This window comes from Protopterus annectens, chromosome 11.part0 (genome assembly GCF_019279795.1).
Source record: "Protopterus annectens isolate FY-2018-M chromosome 11.part0, PAN1.0, whole genome shotgun sequence".
Lineage (NCBI taxonomy): Eukaryota > Metazoa > Chordata > Ceratodontiformes > Protopteridae > Protopterus > Protopterus annectens.
The window spans coordinates 1082184699-1082211189 of NC_056745.1; the positions used below are offsets into that span (position 1 = coordinate 1082184699).

Consider the following 26491-nt stretch of genomic DNA (forward strand, 5'->3'; position numbering starts at 1 on the left):
GCATATTTACTAATAATGGTGGACTGTAGAATTGTGTATATTTACTAATAATGGTGGACTGTGGAAGTCTGAGTAGACTTTTTATGATAAATGTTCTCAACTGGGCAGTTTTGCCATTATGGATGCATATGTTTTGTTTCATTGCTTACTGGAAAAATGTTCAAAACAAATTTGAAACACCCTCTAACAAGTGTACTGTATTGTACAAGGAATATAATTTTAGTACAATGAGGAAGGTGTATCAAAGAGCACATGTATGTTTCATATGCAAGGGGCCTATGATTCGAAAACAGCCCAAAATTAATCTTTATCTGCCACTGGCAAAATGTATTTTCTTTGAATGTGGGTTTCAATGCTGTTTCAATGAATGTGAGTTTAAAGGGCAGAGAAGTTTTAATGCTAAGTTTTCATTGTGAGACTGCATTGCTTTGTTTAACAGATGACTTAATGTTTGTGCTGTAAAATACAAAATAAAACTTTCAAATGAAGTCCAATCATTGAAGTAAAGCAGTATGCACATTAGTGTTTATGGTAAATGGAGTGAAATAGCCAAGTAATGGTTAATTGGAATGGCTGCAGAGGCTCCAGTTCAACCATTATTTTGTCAGGGGGCAGCAAACTCAGACAGGCCCAGCTGAACTATACCTCCCAACTGTCCAGATTTTCAAAGAATGAATAGATTTTTGCTTCTTATTTTTGGTTTGTTGTTCATAAAATTTGTAGTTTTAATTCCTAAATGATTTGCCAGAAGTCACTAAATAATAAGTTTCAGACTTCATAACCTTCATAAAAATGCATGTTAAAGTAAGAGCCGTTCTATCAACTGTCTCAATTTATACAAGAGCAATTTTTAGTACTGTTTATATGTGCCCCCAATATATCTGGCCTTGTTCAGATTTACTGCATTAACAGGTTGAGAGGTACATGCAAATAAATTGCTTTATAGAATTAGGCATAGCCAACCTCTCAACTGTCCCCAATTTTTGGCTCAAAATGTTGCTCTTCCCCTAATAATCCCTCCGCAAAATAGCAATTTTGGAAGAAAACATGGAGGGTTTACAATTAAGAAATAACTGTAATAATCAAAGTTATAGATTACTTGAAATGCATGTAGATTCTTTTATTTTGTCAGCTGCTCAAGGTAGCAGTACTAATATTAAAGTGTCCCTTCTTTGACAGGTAGAAGCTGTATTGTGTGTCTATTTTATATTTTTGCATCACATTTTTGGTCCATTTTTCATAAAATTGTGTTTTTTTGGCAAATTAGTGACAAATCACTAAAGACTGAAGTTAGAAAATGACAGACATTTGAGTTTCAGATTTTATACCCTTCAGAAAATTCATACTAATGCAAGACCTATTCTATTATCTTTTTAAGTTTATTAGAGCAATATTTAAAAATTGTCCTTATTGTTGTGCCTTTGTCCCACTTCTGTGTATGGCTTTGTCCAGATTTCTTGCTCTTGAGGTTGAGAGGTATGACAAATGTGTCAGGGCCATCACAGTCAGCCAGAGAGATTTCAAATTGTGACATGCTTGTTGCACCCCACTCCCCATGTAGTGACTCTGGATGTGTCCAAGCAAGGCAAGGAGTAGTTGTATCTACCTTGGATGGGGAGGACACACTGCATAAGTACTACAGTGGCTTTTCATCTGTCCTTGATTTTGTAGAATGGTCTGGTTTCTGTCATATTTTTGTACTGTTGATTTATGCTTATTACTCAAAGTGCCTGTTGCTCTGTGTTTAAGTAGCAATGCTTTAATGACCATAAGGTAAGCTTGTCTGACATCGTAAGATGCAAGTAAGCTTTAATAAGCATACTGTTAAAGAATTGCCAACATTGAAAGCCTTTCTGTTGTTGCCATGCAGAGAATACTTGACTAGATAATGTATAAGCCTTGGGTATTAAAGGACAGGATCCCATTATTTTAAAAAGCTCATTACACTTGTTGGAGACTTCCAGTCATCTCTACAGACTTTACCCGTAAACTAAGCAGAATGCCAATCATGTGTGGTCCATAACCTGTACAGTAATCCTTTAAGCAATGTATCTTGAGCTTGTTTCTTGTTTGCTTTTCATTTTTTACTTTTATCATGTTTTCCCATGAAACAAGTTGTCAGGCAGCAGGTCTTTTTTGGATAAGAAACATTTTTACAAGTGGGGGCATCACATAGATTTCTACTTTCAGCATGTTGCTTGGTACTTTAATAAAGCTGAATATATTATAATTAGAACTGCAGTGCAAGAAGAAGTGGTTTGAGTTGAGTGCTTCTGTTTTTTCTTATACTTGATTTTGACTGGCATTCCAGTAATGTATTTAAAAAGTAATTTATTTTTTCATGCCTCACAACCTTTTGTTTCCATCTAGATATTAAGTAAGCTGTCATGCAGCCAATGCATTGAAATATTGTTATTCTTCTACACTTATTTTTGTCTTGATTGGACTTTCATAATGATGGTTTGCCACCCAGGGCAGCGTATTTAATTAAAGTTAGTTTTTTGTGGTTTTGTGCATAGCTCCTCCCCTTTATGGTTGACCACACCCCTTCCCTTTGACCCCACCCATTCAGCGTCTCCTGCAGCCCCCCTGTGATTTGAAGTCACCAGCCGCCACTGCTCTACACTAATATGTGCAACCCCCACACTACAAGACCTCCATTCCATAACCCAAGATTCTTTCCTATCTGTCGAAACATGGCTCACTAACTCCCAGCTCATTCTGGATCCGAATAAAACTAAACTCCTTCTCTTTAGCCCAACTAGATCCCCCTCATCTTAACAGTCATTTACTATCTTGTCTGTAATTAAGACTGTGATCACCCCAATTACGCACACTAAACTGCTTGGGGTACAAATTGACAATAACCTGAAATCTGAAATGCACATTGGCCAAACCATCAAGAAGGTCCACAAGAAACTAGGTCTCCTATATAGAAACAATTTTTAACAAAAAGCACAAAAGGTACCATAGCCCATGCACACCTCCTATCAATCCACCTCTATGCCTCTCCGCTACTAACCAACCTCTGCAAAACAGACAATCAAACTAGAAACCTGCTATAATAAAACAGCAAAGTTTGCAACTGGTGCCTCCTATAGGTCGCATCACTGTGGATTTCTTAAACAACTAAATTGGCTCGAATTTTCTCAGCTTCTACACTTTAACCAACTAACCCTTGCACATAAAACTCTCCACCAACCTGATAAAACTCCTGCTGTCCAAAATATTATACACCCATACTCAAGTTCTCGTCTTTGCTCCAGCAACCTACACCTTTTACATACTACTAAAGCCAACAATCAGGCTGGGAATTCTCGCTTCTCTAACTACATTCCTAAAATATGGAATAAGCTACCAACCCTAATAACCTCAAACATCTCTATTATACAATTTAAAAAGCTCCTTAAGTCACACTTAGAGGACACCTGGTTATGTTCCTGCAACACTCCTGGAAAGACCTTCCTTAGTCCCTCTACTAGTTATTTATCCTTGAAAGAAATGTAAAGCAAACTAGCTCACTGATATTAAAACATCTATAGGTAAACAACCTTCTATACCACTAAACTATACTTTACTGTGGATGGTGTAGGCTTTTTGAATCCTCATGTGAATGCTTCTAACTAGAGAACGCATTCATTTATGTATTCCTAATTTACTAGCAAAGTAATTTACTTACTACAGATTTGTTAATCTCTATCAAATGTGTAACTTCAAAGTTGCTTCTCCCATACATGTTGATGTAAAATTTACTGCTTCCTTCTTACATGTTTATGTATTTCTATTCTGCATTTGTATTTATGTATTTCTAATTTGAATTTGTATTTCTACTTGTATTTCATATTTGTAGTTTTTTCTGGAACTTTTGTTCCTGGACCTCTGCTGAAAAAGGACCTGTGTCCAGTTGGACTTTCCCAGTAAACAACTGTAAAATAAAACTAAATAAATAAATAAAAAGTGGATAAAATAAACATGGAAATGATTAAATATGACTATTATAAGAACAGAAGTAAAGAAAATGTTAAAAGAATAGATAAAAGATCATTTTGTTATATGGAATGAAGAATAAATGAAGTCATGTTTAATGGTAAATGGATTTTAGCAATAATATTACGTAAAATCAGATGGTGGTTATGGGAAAGGAAGTGGGGGGGGTCTAACTGATGAAAATTTAGTATGACTGTAAAGTAAATTATGGATATGTATAAATATATTTGCATATCTATATATTCGTACATTTGTAAATATTTGTAAATAGGTAAATACGCTGTAAATATGGCTCTTTTTGTATATAAATACAGGACCCCTGTTCATTTCAGTAGGTGCCATGGGATCTTTAACATCCACCTGAGTTACCACCAACTAAGCAGATGGGGCCTGAGTTTAACATCTCATCCAAAGAACAGCATATTCAAGAGTGCAGCATCCCCCTTATGCTGCACTGCTCTGCAGTGTCAGCAATAAATCTACCTAATGTGGGCATAAAATCACAGCCTTCTGCACCAAATGTGAGTGCGCTACCTGCTGCACCACTGACACTGCAACCTGATATGAAATTGAGTAGAGAATTTTTATAGTGAATTTAGTGTATCCCACGTACTGTCAACAATGAACATTACATTTGAGCACAAGTCTGCTCGTAAATGCAATTGTTACTAGATCAGAACACTTTGGGCCAAAGGTCCATGACTGACTATGTATTCTCACCATCAGACTAGAGGCTTGCTGGTCTGGACACTCAGCTGAAGAGGGGTATTGAGCTGTCAACCGATAACCTAATGGTGATACGATGTGTCAAACTACTTGAGCAATAGCTGCACCGACCCATAAAGCCCAAATGTAAACACACAATGTCCTAGTATACCTAGCAGATGCCCTTGTGCAAGATGAATTCAGCTCACACTTTTGAAGGTGCTTCTCCCATGTACCATGGGAGAATGGAGATATAAAGACTTAATGGACCCTGTTGTTTAAGACCTCAGTAACTGAAACAGCAAAAAAAAATTGTCACTGAAAGTTGTCAGTCATTGTCAAAATGGTATGTGCTCCACATCCACCCACTCTCTACCCCCTCCTTCCCAACTCTTAAATGCCCTTACTTTTGTCCTAATTGCTAAACATGACGCCACAATGGCATCTTCATTTTTTTGCCCTTTATTCAAACCTTTGTCCAAAGCCTTGGATACTTAAGCCATGATGCATTCCCATAGTATGTTTACTGCTAGAGCCTTAACTCATCTTTGAGCCTCTCTTCTAGCTCAACGAAATCAACTCCTGAAAATTCCACAAAATTGGCACTGTCTTTGTTTTCTTATCCTGTCTACCTATTAGAAACAGTGTTTAAGGTGCCCTCACATGGACATTAATGTTCCTCTATTCCTTGGTTAGGACCACATTCAGAATATTACATTTTATGGAATAGCCTTCAACAGTTGGCTGAAAACCCCATCATAATCCAAGACATCAATCAACTACTGATTCATTTCTTACTTGACATTCAGAATTTCTCCAAGCAGACTGAGATCACTCATGAATAACACCTTCATCTTTTTACCTCACTCCATTATTCTGCCCTGCAGCATATCTCTCAACTTCTTGGTTTGTGAATTCTGGAAAAAGCCAAAATAATGGGGGGACATGACCCCAAAAATCAGGGTCAATTTTTAATTAATATTGTAATTCACTGAAAAAAAGTTATACAAGTTTTGCATCAACATCCATTTTATGAATAATAAGTAGGACATTCTAATGTCTGGCATTACTGAATGATTGCAATCCTCAGTGATTTACTAGAAAACTGAAAATTTTATTAGGAACAGAACATAAATATGAGGCAAAAATGAGGGACAGCTAAGAGGTGTGCCCTACAGTCTTTCACCTCCTCCCTTGATGGATATGAGGGCAATACACTGTATTGCTCCACTGGCATACTCTCTTCTCATACATTAACTACTACAACAAAAAAAAGTTATGTTCTGACCCTGCCCACTCTTTTGCCCCCTCATGGGTTCTTCCTCCTGTATAAGCTCATATATGTTGTCTTTCATGGAGTCTGCAATCTCACCTTCATCCCTCCTTTTCTTTATCCTAAACAACTTACACCCATGTAGCTCCATGTTCCATCCCCAGCGACCAATGTTTTTGTGATGCCTGCAATGTCCACCCCCCCCCTTGCATTACTGCCTGCAACTCCCCAATCTTCCTATGCATACTTCCTTGAATTAAAGTAATACTATCCAGACATGCTCAGAGCTACCCTTGTTCCTCCTGTCTTGCATCACTTGCTTGCAGCTCTCCTATCTTCTCATACATAATTCCTTAGATTACATAGTTATATCATCTATTTATGCCCAGAGTTATCCTTGTTCTTTGTCTTTTTCCCAAAAGCAAGGATGAGGGAAGGTTGGCAAACATCATGGTGGCTTATGTGTACTATCATAGGAGATGAAGAAGAAGAACAGGATTGATAATATTTAAATAAGAGAGATGAATCTCATTGACTAGCAGCACATCTACCTCAGGAAAGTTTCCCCAGGAAAAAAATGTTACTGGTGCCAGAAGAGGAAGATTATTTAGACCAGTCTTATTTCTTCATCTCTGAATACGTCATGCTTTCAACAGCATCCTGCAGGATCTTTCAATAGGCACCCTTATAGTTTCATATAAACAAAAGTTATGTACTTACCATAACAATAGATCCACGTTATCGGATTTTCGTCCGGTTCAACATATAGGTTGTTGAATCTGACCTTGGCACTGATTTTGAAGCTTCAACAGTTTCAGGACTTTGACTCCTCCCCTACTCATAATTCCCTGAAATCCATCCTAGCACCTCAGATCAAGTTTGTTTCTTACAGTACAATCAGACTCAGTTAAGCTCCTATACCAGAATATAGAAACCAATAGCAGAGAATGAGATAGGGAAACTGTTCACAGACATTGTATAAAGTAGCGACCATCTGGTCATCTCAAAGCCATATGTATTAATCTGATATAGGGCGGAGGGAGGAAGGATGGTTGAACTGGATGAAAATAAGACAACATGGATCTGTCTTTATGCTAAGTACATAACTTTAGAATCCAGTTTTGTCTATTTTTATCCATTACAACATATTGGACAGATTCTCAAGCTGTTTTTCTGGGTGGTATCAAGGAAAAACATTCCTGAGGATGCTGGAATCAAAAGAAGGGTAAGATCTGGATTGTAAATCCAGTTTATAATGAGGCACATAGGTGTGGACTGTGAACCACATGGCTGCTGCACAAATATTCTTGATGGGAAGTCTCTCAGAAAAGGCTGTTGAGGTAGCTATTGTCCATTGTTGAATAAGCTTTTGGTTTAGATTGTAACAGCAAGCCCTTCTTAATATAGACAAAGGAAATGCAGTCTGACAACCATCATGAGAGTATAACTTTGGCAATAGCTCTACCAAGTTTTGGTTTTGAGAAAGAAATAAATAGTTGATTAGATTTCCTGAAATGTTTTGTCCAATACAGATAGAACCTGAGTAGACGATGAACATCTAGCATGTGCAAGGTTCATTCCCCTCTGTTTGAAAATCTGGGAAAAAGCTTAGTAAATGTATAGACTGATTCAAGTTTGACTCAGATGCCACCTTTGGAAAGAAAGATGTATTAAATCTGAGACAAACCCTGTCCTTATGACACATCAAGTAGGGAGGTTTACATGAAAGTGTCTGTAATTTTGAAATCTATCTGGCTGACGTGACTGCCATAACGAAAATTGTTTTCCAGGTTAGGTACTTGCCACTGTGGCTGCAGGTTCAAAGGGGGGTTGTATCAGAGCTTGGAGCAGGAAAGTAATATCCCATGGGGGATGCCCCTCTCAAGTAGGCTCTTGAGATCTTCAAGTGTCATTGTGACCAATATAAAAATTGGAAATTGCTGCCATTTGAAGTTTGATGTTGGAAAAACTACAGCCTTTATGAAAGAGTTCATACAAGAATTACAAGATGGATGGAATGGAAGCAGAAAAAGGGATTCAAACCCTTGGACGTGGCCCAAACAGAAACTCTTTTCCATTTGCTGTTATATATCTTTTTGTAGCAGGTTTCTGAGAAGCTGTTATAATCTCAACAACCAAAATGGAAAGCCTTGCTTCTCTGGCTATGGTCAGAACTGGAGAAACCAAGCAGTTAGCTTCATGGTAGTCTAGTCCAGAAGTGGCAATCCAGGTGGGTAACCAGAAGCTCTGCATACTGATGCAGCATCCAAGGAGGATGAATTGAAGGGAACCATGTTTGATGGGGCCAGAAAGGGGAAATGAGGTTACTCTGGACTTGCTCTATCTGGCTTTCTGAATGAATTTGTTCAAGAGTGGCAATGGGGGGGAAAGCAGCCAACTGTGGACCAGAGCATCTCTTGTTGACTGACCTTGTGGTGGGATCAGGGCAAAGTAACTGATGTACTTGTTGTTAAGGTAGGAGGTGAATAAGTCACAGCAAGGTTGACCCCAGAAAAGAAAAAATAAAGTTGCTACTTGTAAGATTGAGGGACCACTCATGAGGCATTATCACAGTCCTACTCAATTTGACTGTCAGAACCAGTGAAAGACCCCAGAATGTGCATTGCTATCAGAAAGAGGAGTGAAGACATCGCCCACTGCCAAACTCTCATGGCTTCTCAACACAAGGTGTAAAAATGGGTTCCACCTTGTTTCATGATGTACCATATGACTGCCACATTGTCTGTTTATATGGAAATCTCAAACCTGGGGAGGACATCCTGGAATGCCTGCAACTCAAGGAGGACCACCCTCATCTCCAAAACATTGATGTGAAGAATCACCTTTAAGGTTGACTATGTGCCTTGGATCATCCTACCTTCAAAATACACCCCATTACCCTAGAAGAAAGATATCTGTGGTTACTACCACTACCAGGAGATCTGTGTAAAAAGGTCATCCTTCACTTACTGAAGGGAAAGTTATCCATCAGGTAGGGTCTATATTGGATGATCGAACTTTTAAAAGTTCGAGTGTCATATGGTCGACATGATATGATCGAACTTTTAAAAGTTTGAACATCCAAGAAAAATAATAAACTACACAAATAACCTACCTGAATGTTTTAAGCAGGGGGGCAAGCCCTCTGCACCCCCCGCACCCCCACTCATTAAATATATCAACTCCGAGATCACGCTACAGTGCATAAAAGGGAAATATTCCCATTCTGCACTGTACAGAGCTCTCCATTAAAATGACTGAATTTTCAAAAGTTCGATCATATGGTGTCGACCATATGACACTCGAACTTTTGAAAGTTCGAGCATCCAATATAGACCCCACCAGGTAATGTGTTGCCTGCAAACCTTTGTGAGTAGAATCCCAAAACGTTTGCATATAATGGGTGAAAGTTTTGGGACCACTGCATTGCAAGAGTCCATTGAAGCACTCTCATATCGTAGAGGACCAGTGGAATCATTTGAATTGTGGATGCCATTAGGCCTAGTAGATGCAGGATCAAACATGCTGGAGGAGAGGAATGATGAATAACATGCATGGCCGTTAGACATCAAGTTGCTGTAGCATAGTGGTATTGTCATGGTTTAGAACATGCGTGGTTCAAATCCCACTTCTGCCAATTTCCTATGAACATAAAGATGTAACCCTGTGGTGAGGAAGGCTGACAATTTGTAAAGCTGCATCGAGGTGACATCCAATGAATTCTATCTGTTGGGTTGGCAATAGCTGACACTTGGAGAAGTTTACTGTTATACCTAGGTCCAGTAACAACTGGAGCAAAAGTTACAAGTGATGGGGAATGAGGTGCTCAGAGGCAGCATTTAGGAGGCACTCATCAAGGTAGGGGAAGACTTGGATCCTTAATATGCATAAGTGTGCTGCCATCACTGCCATTATCTTGGTGAACACTGTGGTGGCTGTAGTGATACTGAATGGCAGAGTGAACTGGTACTGAATGGCTACCAGCCAGAAATGGAGGAATCCCCATGAAGGCTTCTCTGTCTTTACATGATAGAAAGCATCCTGAAGATCTATTGAGCACATGCAATTGTCTTTCCTCAGTAGAGGTAATATGGCCTTAACTGTGACCATTTGGAACTTTGTCTGTTTTACAAACTAATTTGGCTGACTGAGATCCAAAATTGGTCTGCGGTCCCCCATTTTCTTTGGAACTAAAATGAACCTTGAGTAGACTCCAGATTCTAACTGGTATCAGGGGACTGGTTGGATGACTCTTTTTTTCCAGCAGCTTGAGAATTTCCGCTGTTGCTGGTTCCCTTTAATTGGGTGGAACATCAGGAACAAACTTCTTTTTTATAGAAGAAAGGGAAAATGGAACAGCCTCTGGAAATTTTCTTCATTATCCACAAATCTTTTGTTATGTTTTGCCAGGCTTGAGAGTGCAATGATAAGCACCCCCAGACTGCATCTGGAGTGCAGCAGTCAGGCAACCTTTCAGGGATGCTGACAGGGCTTCTCAGTAAAAGGACCATGGAAGCTCCGCTTATGGGGTCTGCCTCTGCTCTTGGGTGGCGTCCACTGAAATTTCCTTAACTTCTTCCACGTGTAGGTTTAACACCAAGAGAGTCATGATAAAATCTCTGTAACTTATGAAACCACATCTTTTTCCCAGCCCTCTGATTCCTACAAAGGGAAATTTGGAGTGGAAAAATGTATGCCCACTGCAGATAAAGTCTTACCATCCTGCTGGCTCCTGGTCAATGTGTCTTTAACTTTATGTCCAAAAAGTGTGGAGTCATCATATGGGGCATTGATGAAGGATGTCTTCAAGTCTTCAACAAAATCATAACAATGCATCCAGACATAATGTGGATCATTGGTTTTGAGGGTTCACAATGTGAAATCTGTACCTGCCACTCTAGCCATGCCATGAGCTGAATTAGAAAGCAGTCACATGGCTATGTTAGAGGCTGACTGCAGAGTAGACAGCTGGCAGTCTACTTTCTTCTGAACACGTGCACACAATCTGCCAGAGAGAGACTTGGAGAGTTCCTTAGTCAAGACTCTCTAGAATCTGATCACATGAGACAAGTAATTCAGTGACCTAAGGGCAAAGGCCACTGATGAGCAAATCCATTTCCCAAGCCCGTCCAATGTCCTAGACTCCCTGATAGGGGGATGGATGAGTAATTATCCTCAGATAATTACTTTTTAGTGGCCGCTGCTATGACGATAGCATCCACTAGTGGACCTTTGCTCCAATTTTTCCTGTCCTTTGGAGCTGCTAAAATCCTATCTGGCTTCTTGGGTATTAGCTTCACCACATCAGAGTCATTCCAAGCCCACTGCACCACTTGTTCAATAAGCAAATCAATGGATGGTATCATCCAGGGCCATGTTGAACCAGAACCAAAGTTTTCCAAAAATACAGATTCATCTAGTGAGGAATCTTTAGTGGACCATCCCCCTCTCTGTAAGCTCAAGGATTTAACCAAAAGTGGAGTCTTTGAGAGGGACTTGGAGTACCCCTCACCTTTATCCAAGTCTGTATCCTTTGTGAAAGACTCCAGAGAGGAGAATATATGCTTTCGCACCAGTTCTGTTAGGAGGTCAGACGGTTCAGTATCAGACTGGGAGATAACATAGCATGTGGTTTCAGAAGCCTGAGGTCCTGACTGTTCCTGTCTGGTAAGAGGATAAGAAGCAGCAGCAAGATCTAGTCGGGGTTTGGGTGTAACTGACCTAAATGAAAATGCCTTCTCCTTGGGCATGCTCAAAACCCTTTTAAAAACCTCAAAGGCCAAAGCCACTGTTAATACCAATGGCCTTCTTGGATCAGAAGATAAAAGAGAACCCTCAACACCAATGATCCACGACCCAGAGGCTGATCTTGGACCTGACCTGTCTAGACCCAAAGCCCCAAGAGGAAGAGATGGTTCAAAAATCTTGGGATTGATCCATCCCCCTGGAATCTGGCATCAACTCTATGACTCCAAGTCCCTTCCAGATCCAAAGAGAGAGAGAGAGAGAGAAGCTGCCAGTGTCAAAGTAGATTGTACTCTCGGCACTGACATGGGTGCTTCAGAGTTAGCCAGATCCAACACTGCTGGAAACGAAGGATGAAATGGAACAGGCAAGATGAGTGGAGGGGTAGAATATCCATTAGTCAGAACATTCCCTGGGGATAGTACTGAAAGAAACCAAAGCTGGATTTGCGTTCTCAGATAATTTTTAATCATCCTGTCAACGTTATATTCTGTTAAGCTTTGAGATGACAGAGCAGAAGAAGACAGAGACAAAGGCCTGGAATATCTGCTTTCTTGACGAACTGGTGAATGCAATCTCAGGCTCACTGGTTCCGATGGTTCCAGGGCCTAAGAGAAGATGGGCTGTTCCGAGAAGCTGTTGGCTCTGACCTCTGGGCCACTTTTGAATTGAGTCCAGCCAGCACTGTCATATTCAGAGAACACTTTTTGGCTGAAGAAACAAATTTGTCTTTTTTTTTTCTTCTGTTTGCCCTTGTCTTTTTTTTTCTCTTTTTCTTTGTCTTTCTCTTTTTCTTGTGACTTCTCCCTAGACTTTGGCCTATCCTGTGAGGGAAGAAGACCTTTTACAATCAAGTTTTCATGCCTATCTTGAAATGCCTTGGAGCTGAAAGAGGCACAAGATTGACAGTCTGAATGTAAATGGGTTGTGCCCAAACAGTAAACACACAAAATGTGAGGGTCTTGAGAGAGAAGCTTATGCTCGCACTCAGTACACTTCTTAAAAGGCTTGAGAGTCAGCAATTACCTTAAGGCACAACTTGTCCCACACACAACAATATATCTAAGTATATGAACATATCTATACTTAACCTTATGAAATACAAAAAGACAAGAAAAAAACTACTAATATACATATTATCACTGTACCACTACCAGCGCTTGCATAAACTACTTGAAACTATGTAGTGAAACTATCTACCTAAACTGCTACCTAATAACACACACACAGAAAAATCTTTTGTGCTAATCACATTAAAATTGAGAAAAAAATTATCTTGGTAGGAGGAAGAGACTAGAAGAAATAACTGCTATAAAGGATATGGTATGAAATCCCTTGCAACACATTTGAAGTCTTCAGGTAGCAAATGAGATCTAAGGTGCTAGGATGGAGTTCAGGGAATAATGGATAGGTGAAGAGTCTGAGCCCTGGAACTGTGGAAGCTTCAAAAACGGTGCCGAGGTCAAATCCAGTCGGATCAAACAACCCATATGTTGAAACGGAAGAAAATAGACATTAGATCTCCACATTAAACCAAAAACCAGCAATGTTGTGGTCTGGCCTGAAACATAACGAATCTGGTGTGCTTGCTGTGCCCACTTCTTCCCATTACTGCAGCTGTGCAAAAGTAAACTGGCTGGCCATTTGTGAATAAAAGAGATGAAAATGTTTCAAATAATTTCAAGGAACATCAACAAACTGCAAGGATGCATAGAACAGTACATTCTACAGAAACTTGATAGTGGGAAAGGTATAAAAGAAATCAGACACGGGAACAAAGCAAAAAAGTAAATCTCAAAAAATTACGCGTTTATATTACGCTGTCGAAAAACTCAAACTGTCGACAGCGTACTAATTGACATGAAAATGTTGAAACCCCCGAACATCGAACACACACAAAAAAAAAAAAAAACACCCAAACACAACACAAATTGCTCTATGCAGGGGGGCAAGCTCCCCTGCACCTCCCACACCCCCCGCTACTTAAATATACCAACTCCGAGATCGCACTACATTGCAGTAAACATAAATCTCCCCTTACGGAGATTTCCTTTTACACGAGCGATGAATTTTGCTTTCGACATTTTGGTGCCGACAATATCAGCTTTGATATTGTCGGCCTTCAACAGGGTGAAGTAGACCCAAAATTACCATATTCAAAACAAACAGTGATCATTCATGCAACTGCATTTGATTACAGATTTAAAAAAAAATAAACTCTGAAAACAATTCACTTCACAGCATGCCAGTGAGAACATGTCACCCACTTCCACAAGTGATGTAAAGCCTTGAAGCTGCCCTGCCCCTGTGAAGTCACTGCTCCCCCATGACCTCTGACCTCCATTGGAGAATCTACCTTGGAACAAGTGCTCAGATATGTGCCTTGCCCTCTTCTGAAGACAGGTGAGCTGGCAAAGCCACTTCACTTTTCAGTTTCCCCCATGCCAGCTCCAGCAGGTGCCCAAGCCAGTATTCAAACTCAGTTTGCCTGATCTGTAACCAGGGCTTAATCTTTCTATGTAATTAGAGCTGGCAACTCCAAAAAAAAGGTTTAAGACTAATCTATGTAATAAAGACAAAAAAGCCTCCTGAAACCCCTAATCTAAGTTTACAGTCCTTTAGAAATATATTGAATTTTTGATTTTTCAGTCTCTGTCTTTACTTATCTCCTCACAGTATGCACATATATGCACCCCCATCTGATGAGTGCAGTGGGTTCTGTCCCATTTGTGAATATTCATATACTGTCTGCATGCACTTTGTTTTCCTTACATTTCAAATATGCAGTAAGCTAATGCTTGCTTAGCAGTTGAAATGTTTCTCATTGTACTTTATAGAATTCTTGCTTTACTTCTTCACTAAGAAGTATAAATTTTTATTAAAAATTGGACATTTGTTTGTGATTTCACTCAGAGTTCAGAATCAGCTCTATATAATACATCATCAAATGTTTTAATTTACAAATATAACAGAAGCTGTGGTTTACTTTTAGATATATCCATTAGAGAACCCTGTACATTCAGCTAACTCTACAGTTTGATTTGTGTGTAGCCCTGCCTCTTCTTTACAAAAGGATACACAAAATGAGTACCCATACTTTGGTTTAACTAGTGTTAAAAACACACACACACACACACACACACACACACACACACACACACACACACACACACACACACACACACACACACACACACGCACATAAAAGAAATACAAGCACACACATTTGTGTTATTGTGTTGGCTTTCACAGTATCATACAAATATTTAATCAACTACATGACATTTCAGAGTTCAAATCTGTTAAAGCTCAATAAGTAAGAACTATGTATCACATTCTCATTAAGAGATGAGATTCCTATGCATGTTCCACTGATGCTTATATTAAACAAAAAGACTGATATATAAGTCTTGCTGAAGTGCTCTCTCTCTCTCTCTCTCTCTCTCTCTCTTTCTTCTGCTGGTCAACGCTGGCAAATACAGTTTTCTTTGTAAACCCTGTAAGTTTCCAGAACATCACCCCAGAGAAGGGTTGCCACCTTTCGTTGTGGCTAAAACCAGAGTAAAGCCACACCCCTCGCGTCACCAATAACCCCACCCATCCCACCCATTTTGCGATGTCATGATGACATCACTCGGTGGGGAACTCCCTCTTTTTCCATTCCTGCTGCCTGCTTTCGGCTGATTTACTATGCTTTTCTGTAAAAAAGCACAGTAAGTCAGCCGATTTACAAACTCCGATAGTGTTTCCTTTTTGAAACAGAATACCGGAGTTTGTAAAGTGTTTTCCAGTCTACTGGAGAATCAGTTTGATTTCCCGATAGTCCGGAAAAAAAAACGGAGGGGTGGCAACCCTACCCCAGAGTAGCTATCTTTTTTAAATCAAGTAATCTCCGTGGTATCCCGAAGTCTCAAAACTACCCACTAAACAAGTGTAGTGAGTCCAGAAACAAAACAGTGTAAGAAACTTCTCTGTGTGGAATATTTTCAGTCCATATATCTCTAGTTAATCACTGTATATTGTTTACATGACCAATTTTATTTTATTTTGATTTATTCTACCAGTTGGTTTTAAATACCATTTTAAATCAGTTGTAATTTAAGTGTATATTTTGTTTCCATCATCATACATTTTTTATTATTATTTTTTCTTTTTCTGGTTCTCTTTTTTCCTCTTTATTCAAAATGATGTATAATAACAATACTAATTATACAATTATATATATTTTTATAGATAATTTTTAGGGTTCTTGTACACAGACCTGAAGAAGTCTAGAAGGACGAAAGCGACCTTTGTTAACAACAGGTTATGAAAATAGAATATGATTTTTACAATTGATTTTTTACATGCAAAGTGTATATGTATATATTTATATATATTTTTTGATTGCCAAATGGACTAAGGTTGATATATTTCCAGCCATGTAGTATATTGTCTTGGATAAAATCACAGACTTAATCTTCTTCTTCTTTTGGCTTTTTCCCAGTTAAGGGACGCCACAGCGGATCAACTGTCCGCTCATGATTTTATGACTAATTTGGTGCAAGTATTTAAACTGTAGTTGTTTTTTGTATTATTTATAGACTGTAAACTTATTGGGCGGCCACGGTGGTGCAGTGGTTAGCGTTGTTGCCTCACAGCAAGAGGTTCTCTAGTTCGATCCTCGGCTGGGGTGCCTTCTGTGTGGAGTCTGTATGTCCTCCCTGTGGTCGCATGGGTTTCCCTCCGGGTGCTCCGGTTTCACCCCAAATAGGTGGATTGGATACTCTAAATTGGCCCTAGGAATGAGTGCGTGCATGTGTGTGCCTTCTTTGGAAGGTTGGGCACTGGGCTGGCAACTCGACACCGTAAAACTCCAAAATCACAGACTTAATAATTTACTTAAATAAGAGGTACCACATCATTATACATTTTATTTAAACTACATAAGGGTTATATTATTATGACAGCTACTAAGTAGGGCAGGAACAGCTTGAATGTCAGACTGATAGGGAAAGGGATGTGAATTTAACATGTGTACCAATAACACTTTGTTTTACAGCACAATAAACTACTCCTTTGCCTGATAAAAAGTATATATATTTAGAAAGCTTGTGAGGAAACTATTACTCTATTTTTGTTTTACTTGGATCGCTTGTCTGTGTACTTAATAAAGAATTTTCAACTGGAAACAGACTACCTGCCTTGCTTGGATTACATTTGAATATTTAGAAATTCTGTACAATTATATATTTTTTATTTATTTTTATTTATTTTTTTACTTAAGACGAGTTTAAGGTCGCTACTTCTATTACTTTTATCTGAGCTGATTAATATACAGTCATTAACTAGAGATACATGAACTGAAAATCTTCCACACAGAGAAGTTTCTTACACTGTTTTATCTTTTTTAAATCAAGACCCAAGTCTATCCATTGCTATCGAGTCAAATCCAGTTCCTACAGACACCTTATGAACAGCTGTCACCATCCACAGAGTTTACTAGATAAGTAGGGAATGGAAACAGCAGAGCCATAACTGGTTCATCTACCAACCATTGTCATTCCCTATTCTGGGGCCCATGAGTTGAACAGCAAAATAAATAAATAAATAAAGGTCCACTCCAGATCTGGCAAACTAGCCCCCTCACATTGGGTCTATGTTCCTCAAGTGTTTGAGGGAAAAAAGGGTCTTATACTTTAAACTGTAGCAAATTACTTGTTACAAATATAACAAGTGTCTTGCTATAGTTGAAATACTATACATGGGTTGCTGAACCACGTCAGCCCTGATCACTAATACTCTATCAACTTTCATTTTTGAATGCCAGTACAGCACTACTTTTCAGTCGTCCATCTCCTGATCATGTCCCCCAACATCATGCACACAGGACAGTTTCCCCCTTCAACCACCCTAGCTACATTTCTTGTAAGTAGACTTCCAGGCCTTTCTTCCACATCACATGCATACCTATGGGCAATTTAGAGTTACCAATCCACCTAACTCATATCTTTGGATGTGGGAGGAAACTGAAATACTATTACCGTACAAGAATAGCTTGGTTAAATGAAGATAATCATTATGTATACTACTAATTCTAGTTATAAGCACATACAATGATAATATAAAAAACATACCTGGCGCATTGCCACATTCCAGTAAGTGACAAAGAGCTGCCAGGTTTGACTGCTGCACTGATGTTATCATCCTTATGCCAGGCTTCTGGAGGTTGCCAGGGAAAACCAGAACTGCTGCTGATAACAGGAGCATTACTGGGCGGCTAATAGTGGAAAAAAAAAATAAGCAGTGTAAGGCAATACTAACAAAGTATACTGTTTTTAAATGTTACATGAACTGTTCTACATTAAAAATGAATTAAACATATATACATAATCCCTACTGCCCTGTGCTTTATTATAAGTCACAAGCCCAGAAAAAAAGTCTCATGTTTTATAGATTGCTTACCTTAGCAGCTATACTATCTTTAGTTCACCAAATACTTATTTGTTTGCATTTTTCAGAATGTTTTACACTTTCAGTTTAGAAAACATATATGCAAACGTATGTTAGAAAACATATATGCAAACATATTACTTAAATAACATAAGTAGATTGCACCATAAAATGTACTGATCCTTGCAGCTAGAACGTAAAGCCTAGAAATATGCAGGGCAGTGACCTTTGGGTGCTAAGAAAGCATTCTGCTGCTGCAGTTTAAAAACCCTTTCATGTTTCTTGTGTCAAGTCAACCAGCACTTCTTTAAAAGATGCCAAGTACAGCTGTGACACATCATCTCTTTCTACTACTGTTAAGTTACACCCTGAAAGAACTCACAATATAAGTGTAAAAAAAATCAAGCAAATGAAAGAAATGTTACATGAAAAATTACTTTTTGAGGGCATGCAGGAAGTCAGAGACTTTCAAAAGTAATTGTGTTTTTCAAGTCAATAAATGGTAGCATTAATCACACGTACACTATACCCATAAGGACTGTGTAAGGCTTGGGGAATAGGAAGTTTCCTTGACATGTTACCTTTGGCCAGTGTAGATGGTTTGACATCATCAGTGTTTTTGAAGGGAAGTGTTCAGAATCCAGTATAAGCCATTCTTTCTCTAGAGTATCCTGCATGAATAAGAAAATTCAAAGCACACCCAAACAGAATCAGTTTATTTGATAACTCTGGCAGTCTCTTTTTTATTAAATGTCTTCAGACATCACCTTCAGTTTTTGCACTTCATTCATCAGGCTCACCAGTTACAATATAATCAAAGTCATTGGCTCTTCAAAACTCACCAACATTATTTTAAGCTACATGCTTCAGTAAGGAAGGCATGTTTTTTATCATTATGTTCAGTCTCATAATTATAAAAAACATTTTTGGCACTAATGTACGCATGTATCTTTGGAAAGGAATTAAGCATCCATATACTTCTGCCAATAACAATAATGATAACAATCACATTTGGTGTATTTTGTTTCCACAAGAGGCTTCTTTGCAGTAAGAAATGTATGTCCTATTTTATAACAGTACATACTTCACATCACGTCAAGGAGAAAGTGTCAGTGTCTCCAAATGCACTGCTAAACTTTGCAGGAAAGCCAGCTCAGGGGTCAAAGCTAGCGCTAATGCCTTTTACACTGGTAAACTGAATTTGGGAATATAGTTTAGCTAGGATAGGGGTGGCCATTTATTTGGGGGTCATGGTTCTTGTAAGAGTTTCCTCCTCCCAGGAATACAAGGTTTTTCACAATTGTTTTTATAACTGTCATTAGGGTGAACCTTAATTGTTATGTAAATAACTGAAATAAAATTAAGTTTCATATACTTAAGTATATAAGTATCATATATACTTTAGTGGCCAGATATTGTTTGCCTGACACAGAGGTGTGTATTGTATGTAAAGAAAATGGAAATTAAGCCCTTGCAATATGGCATCATAGGTCAGCCTTTACAAACAAAATTACTTGCACTGTTTGGCAAACAGACAAAAAGTTATTGAACATGTGTAAGGCTACTGTAGCACAAATCTATGACAGACTTTCCACAAATAAAAAAAACATTTCTACTTACATGATATGCCAACCTGAAGTCCTCATAAATTTTAGCCAGCAGGAACTACCTGCTACTATTCACCAAACTACTTCACATCTGACATACAAAAGTACGTGGTCCTAAACTATTCATAAATATTTTTGAACCTATGACTCTAAACTATGTATTTACCTGCTAGAGACAGCTCAGTGTTAGCAAATTCTTAACATTTATGTGTGCAGAGTAATGCATGTAACAAGAAGTGGCTCTGCCCAAGAACAAATGACACAGGTGATAGCTATGCAACTAGAGTAGTGGACAGGCAGTTTACTAAGTAAGAAAACTGTCCAGGATAAACAATATACATGGTGATCTTCTCTCATGTGCTGTCAATGACATGAGTGAAAAAATGATTCTCTTTCAGTAAAATTAAATTCAATGAATGGTGACAAGGAGTGCCATCAGAGTTTGGATTTCAAGGATTAGATGTACAAGTATAATACAGTACTAGAATTGCATAAAGGACTATATGATTCCAGCAAGGCACCATGAGTCCAAGGTGAGTTGATTACTTGAGAGGCTGACAATTTTTAAACAAGGAAAGAATAACAAAACTAAGACATGTAGGAAACATAGAACTTCCCCTCAAAATCTAAGGCACTTATGAAGACAAACACTAGGGTAATGATAGTGCAGTAGCTCAGATACAGCTGGATGAAGACAGACTCATCAAAGCCAGCTGTGAAGCCATCAGATGTATGAATTTCACATTAAGCAAAAAGGAAAACCTAGTCTTCTGACAGGAATCACATCCTTCCCCTAGTGAAAGGGGATATTTTTTTCTGTTATGACACACACTAAAATAAAGGCACACTTTAAAATAAAATAACTGTCATTCTGTACCTTGGGGAAAAGTTAATTTAACTAATCTCTTGCATGAAAATTCATAGGTTGTTACTAGCCTAGATGTGCACCCCAAACCATTTGGGTCCTAAGTATCATGGGGGGGGGTCATGATATCAACTGTGGCAAATCCAGCTTCACTGAGGCCGCTTTCACACATTAACTAAAGCAATTAGTAAGTAAGCTAATAAGGGGTAGATCACCCACAATGGGAGAGGGTAGACTACTGCTACCTATTAGTTGTCCAATTAACAAGTTTTGTGAAGTGATAAAGGGCAATGCCTGTATGGCAGTGGTGGAAATATGACATGGAGAACAGATATCAGTATATCAGAGTTAGCAAAGTCTGGAGTGTCAGTGAGAGCAAATAGTAGTATCTCTATGCAAGAGGAGACATCAAACCACAAAACTAATGGACAAAACAAGTGAGAACAAAGTGGTGCGATTACATGCACCTCAGTCAGTAATGGAGTTTTATGTACACACTGTCACAGGGGAAGAAAACAGAAAGGGCACAACAAAAAGTCTCACTGTTGTGGAAGCAACAGGGAAAGTTCTTTTGCACCAGGATTAACTAATTCAGTAAAGTGCTTGCTAGGAAGGAAGGCAGAATATCTCAAGATGTCTCTCTCTCCCTAAAAGACTGCAGACAGTGAGTGAGACAAACTCCTAGCAGACATCACAGTTTAACTTATTCATTTAACTAGTTAAATGAGAAAATACAGTGTAGCCCCCACTAGCCAGACCATAAAGACAAGTAAATACAATATACACAGGCTACTTAATTTGACAAGTCACAGAGTACGATGCCGTGGTGGTACGGCAGCAGCGTTGTTACCTCACAGCAAGAGGTTCTCCCGTTTGATTCTCAGCTGGGCTTGGGAGTGCCTTCTGTGTGAAGTCTGTATGTCCTCCCCCCGGTCGGGTAGCATTCAAAAAACATGCATGCATAAATGGGCGTGCCTTCGTTGAAGGTTGGGCGTCGAGCTGGCACCTCGGCGTTTCGTTAAAAAAAAATCTACTGCCAATCATTAGCAGACCGGAGTTCCGCTGTGGCGACCCCTTACTGGGAAAAGCCGAAAGACAAACAAGAACAACAGAGTACATATTTTGAGGGTGGGAAGAAATTAGAGTGCCAGAAGAAAACTCATTCAGACATAGACAGAATATACAAAGACCCAACAATAAATAACCAGAAGTCAAGATTAAACTTTAAACCCTGGATCTATGATGCACACACCTTAACAATAAGCCACCATGCCGCCCAAATCCATCTCGTATGCATTGCTAAATAAAGCGATATTGAGGCAGTGCATAATGGCACTTTTACCTCTCTAATACTGTGTAAAGGTATAATAATGTCAAAATCCAGACTAATAAAATGTTATTTGTCCTATGAACCTCAAATATCCTAAGCATTCTGCAGCTTTCCATTAACAGTTCACTACCACTCCCAAAATTGCCCCCTCAAAATTAGGTAGAAACTGCCTACAGTCATGTGATAACAGCAGTACATTTAATGCAAATATATCCAAGTTAAGAATATTCTTTAATGCCTTATAGGCTCAAGTCCCATTGAGCTAATCATAAACGCTACTATGGAATTAAGAGAATTAAGATAGTAGTGGCTCTAGTTAAGCACTCTTAATGGCAAAGGGAACAGGATCACACATATCATATGGTATAAAAAACACTGAGCAATACAATTCACAACAGACACAGCCTTAAAGTTAAGCTAGGGTGAAGTAGTTCTGTTGAACTTTAGGAAGGCTAAGCATTAGCAAAATTAAACCGCACAATTAAATTAATAAGCAGAATGGTAAGAAGTATCATTACAAAGTTAAAATGTCATTGAAAGAAGAAAAAATGATGCTTTTCAACATAAATGAAAAGGAAGTACATTGGGAACAAGATGGTGTTTAAAAAGATATCAAATATAAACAAGACAGACAACTGAAAATGAAACAAAATACTAGGGAGGAAGAAGCTCAAACGACAGAAAAGCACAGCCACCACTAATCAAGAAGATATTAAAAAGAGAAACAGTCTGTCGAACCAAATGGCAGCACTACAAATTATGGGGGAAGAAAATAGAGCTGTGTGAGGTATCCACTGTAACAGAAAATAAATTAAATGTCTTTGACTTCAAAGTCCTGGATACTTTACATGGTTTTCAAACAGCATTAGAGACTAGCAAAATATTTCTACAAGCATACAGTCACTTTTTAAAGCACCTGTTTTTTTTTTCTGTCCCAGAGCATTCACTCAGTGGGGCTGTGCCTAATACACCTCCCATGGGAAGCACCTGATAGCATTCCCACAAGGTGCTTAACCACCTCAGTTCACTTCTCTCAATATAACCCCATGGGTTGCCAAACTTCTTGCTCTACCACAGAGAGAAAGCTCAGCTGCCCTTCAAAAGATCCTAATTTCTACAACTTGTATCTATGATCTCATCTCAGCCTTTCAGTCACTACCCAAAGCTTGTTACCATAGCTGAGGATGAAACACAGACTGACTAGTAAACTGACTGTGTTATACTCTGAACCACTTGATACTCCAACCATGGACCACTACAACTTCTACACTATTGCTGTTGCTCCGTCTGTCTCCTGCTCCTGGTCAATCTTTCATTCCTCTGTACCTTTACATGTGAACAAGACCTAATTGCATAAACTCCTTCACCAGCAATATGCACTTCCCACTCACCTGCAGAGAGCAAAACACTCTTTTCTTTGACTTTGAGTTACTGATTTTTTTCCCCTCTAAAATCTATAGACAAAGGTTCCATCATTCATTGTTTAGACACCACGCTACCCCCTTTTGAAATTCCATTTCTAGTACAGTAGTGATGTAAACCCCTGAGATATGACAGGCGGCACACACAATGTATGGAAAAAGGTTGGTCACAGCTGCAGTGAGCCTGTACTACCATAACAAAAACCCATTAAGAGTTCTATAAAACTAAGCTAAACAGAGGTCATTGCACTTCACAAGTGGTTATTATTTTTATTTATTTATTTATTTTATTTGTAGTTGATTTTCCAGGATAGTCCATTGGGCCCGAAGTACCCGTTTTCAACTGAGTCCTGGGGAGAAAAGCTCCAAAACAAAGTAGAAAGAATTACAAGTAATTGAGGTTCACACTTTAACACTTACAATCATATTAAACAGATCATATTAAAAGCAATTATCAACAACAGTGGTAATAGGGCAATAATAGTGGTTGATAGGAGTAGTCAAATGTGGGTCTAAGTCAAAAAAGAGATGGTTTCATAGAGAAGGGTTTAAGTTATAAGTAGTAAAATTCTAGTATTCTGGTTACATTTTATATGTAAAGTATAGCATAGCAAATGGCAATAACAACTGCAATATGATGTATCTTGAAAGGAAAGTAGAATTTGAGACTTAAGGAAAAGTAGAATTTGAGACTTATTAGGAGTTGTTGCTTACTTATGTTAAACTAATTAAGAGAAGAGGCAGTCAGTAGGGGATGGGTTGAACTAGGAGGGATGAGAGCAGGAGCATTACCAGGAGGATGATAAATGTGTATGCAGGGATTTTTTAAAAGCTGGGAGGTTTGTAGTAGTGCAGATGAAGGGGGGAAGGGAGTTCCACTGGCGTGCCAGGGCAAAGGACAGCAGGTTTTTTCCTGGAGAGTGAAGAGGTTTGTACAGTTCTATTAGATTTTGGTTATTAGATCTTAGGAGTCTTTGAGGCATGTGCATTTTAAAGGTGGAGGTGAGTGAGGGACAGAGGGATGGTTGGAAAATGAGTTTGTGGGCAAAACTGAGCTGAGAAAAGGACAGATAGTTAGGAAGCTCAAGCCAGTTTAGTTTGTGGAGAGAGACACAGTGGTGGGTAGATGCTTTGTGGCCAGTGGCAAATTTTGCAATTTTATTATAACATGTGGACAGTTTTGTTTTAAGGGATGATTGAAGGTTTGTTAGAATAGGAGCGCCGTAAAGAAGGGAAGGGATAAGGAATGTTGGAGCCAGAGTGAGCTTAGTAGTTGTAGAGAGGAAATGATTTTGGCGATAAAGCATGCCAAGTTTAATGTGGGTTTTTTTATGTTTAGTAGTAAGTGGCTATTGAATGTGAGCTTGTCATCAATCTGGACCCCTAGTAGTTTGCTTTCTGATACTAGTTCAAGAGGTGTGTGGTTTTGGCTGATGATAGGGAATGTATTTTTGTCAATGGTTGTGTTTTTTGAGGGATAAATATCATAAGCTTGGTTTTTGATGCATTGAGAGCAAGATGATTGTTTTTCATCCACTGTTCAGTGGTAGAGAAGGCATCTTGGGTTAATTTTAAGAGAGTTGGAATGGATGTGGCTGTGCAGATAATTGTGGAGTCATCTGCATACTGAACGAGTTTGGCGTGGAAAACTGAGTGATAGAAGTCATTTATGAATATATTGAAGAGGAGAGGGCCCAAGATGGAGCCTTGTGGGACTCCAGAGGGTGTGTTCAGGAAGGGGGAGATGGCTGTTTTCCATTTGACTGCTTGTTGCCTGTGGGAGAGATAGCTGGTGAACCAATTGATAGCGGCAGGGGGAAAGGTTTAAGTTAGATAGCTTAGTAAGGAGAAGGCTATGAGATATAGTATCAAAGGCTTTAGAGAGGTCGAGAAGGAGGGTGGATACAATACAGCCAGAATCTGTAGCTGCATTTACAGTTTCTAGGAAGGAAAGGAGGGCAGTCATGGTGCTGTGGCCGGGTCTGAAACCATGTTGTGTGGAGGTTAGTAGGTTATTATCTAGGAGATAGGTGCATTTTTCTAAGAGTTTTGATACTGGAGAAAGGATGGCGATGGTGCGGAAGTTAGAGATGTCGTTGTTTTTGCCTCCTTTATGCAAAGGTATGATGAAAGCTATTTTCCAGAGTATTGGAACATAACTTTCTTGGATAGATCGGTTTATTAGGATGCTAATGGGAAAGGAGATGGCTTCGGCAGCTATGTTAAGGAAGGATGAGGGTATATTATCAGGTGCATTAGTACATGGTTTGAGCTTTTGCAATAGTTTTTTTATGGTAGAGGTAGGGATGGGTTTTAGGAAGAAAGATGGGAGATGAGAGGTAGGAGATGGGGGGGTAGGATGAGGGGTGTGGGCATAGAGGGTGGGTTGATATTGGAGAAGGAAGTGGTTAGTTTAGAGATAGAGTCTAAGAAGAAAGAGTTGAATTGGGTGGTGAGATTGATATCTGGAGCATTTGGGTCTGGACTTGGGTTTACTGTAGTGTCATGTTTTAGGAGTTTGTTGATGCCTTTACAGAATTTTTGAGGATTTGTTTTATGGTTGTTTTGAAGTGTGAAGAAGTAGTTTTTTCGATCTACAGTAATAAGCTTTTTAACTTTGTTACGAAGAGTTTTGAATTCGTTAAGGTTAGAGAGGGTTTTGTTTCTTTGGTAGCGTGCCCAGGTTTTGTCTCTCAGACGCATGGCAGTCAGTGTGTTTTTTGTTAACCAGGGGGCAGTATTGTTCCGTATTCTTTTGGTTTTTATGGGTGCGAAGCTATCCAGGAGATTTAGGAAATTAGTATTGAAGTAAGTTACAGCATTGTCCAGGGGTAGAGTTTTTAGTGGGCCCCAATTTATTGATTTTAGGGAGTCTGAGAAGGTTACTGGGTTGCGACTGCTAATATAGTTATGTGTTGCCTGTAGTGTACATGGAAGACATTTGGTGAAGATGGTCACTGAGGGAGTTGGGAAGAGTTCCACTGTCGGTATAATAGTGGGGGTGAAAGACTAAGATCCAGTCTAGGGTACTGCCAGTGGAGAGATCTTTAGAGGGTCTTGTAGGTAGGTTGATGAGCTGAGAGTATTTAAAAAGGTTAATATGTACAGGGTGTGTGGAGGATTGTA

At 39.0% G+C, this 26491-nt stretch overlaps 1 protein-coding gene across 3 annotated transcripts in view; it reads right to left on the bottom strand.

Annotated features, from left to right (window-relative positions):
• The window catches only part of LRRIQ1 (leucine rich repeats and IQ motif containing 1), a 3765329-nt gene that overhangs the window by 1503372 nt on the left and 2235466 nt on the right, over nt 1–26491 (bottom strand). For all 3 annotated transcript variants that reach the window (XM_044088432.1, XM_044088431.1, XM_044088433.1), the window contains 2 exons: nt 18724–18813; nt 17827–17969 (listed from right to left, as the gene is read on the bottom strand). In XM_044088432.1, coding sequence (XP_043944367.1) covers nt 17827–17969; nt 18724–18813 — 233 coding nt within the window. The remainder of the gene's footprint in view (nt 1–17826; nt 17970–18723; nt 18814–26491) is intronic.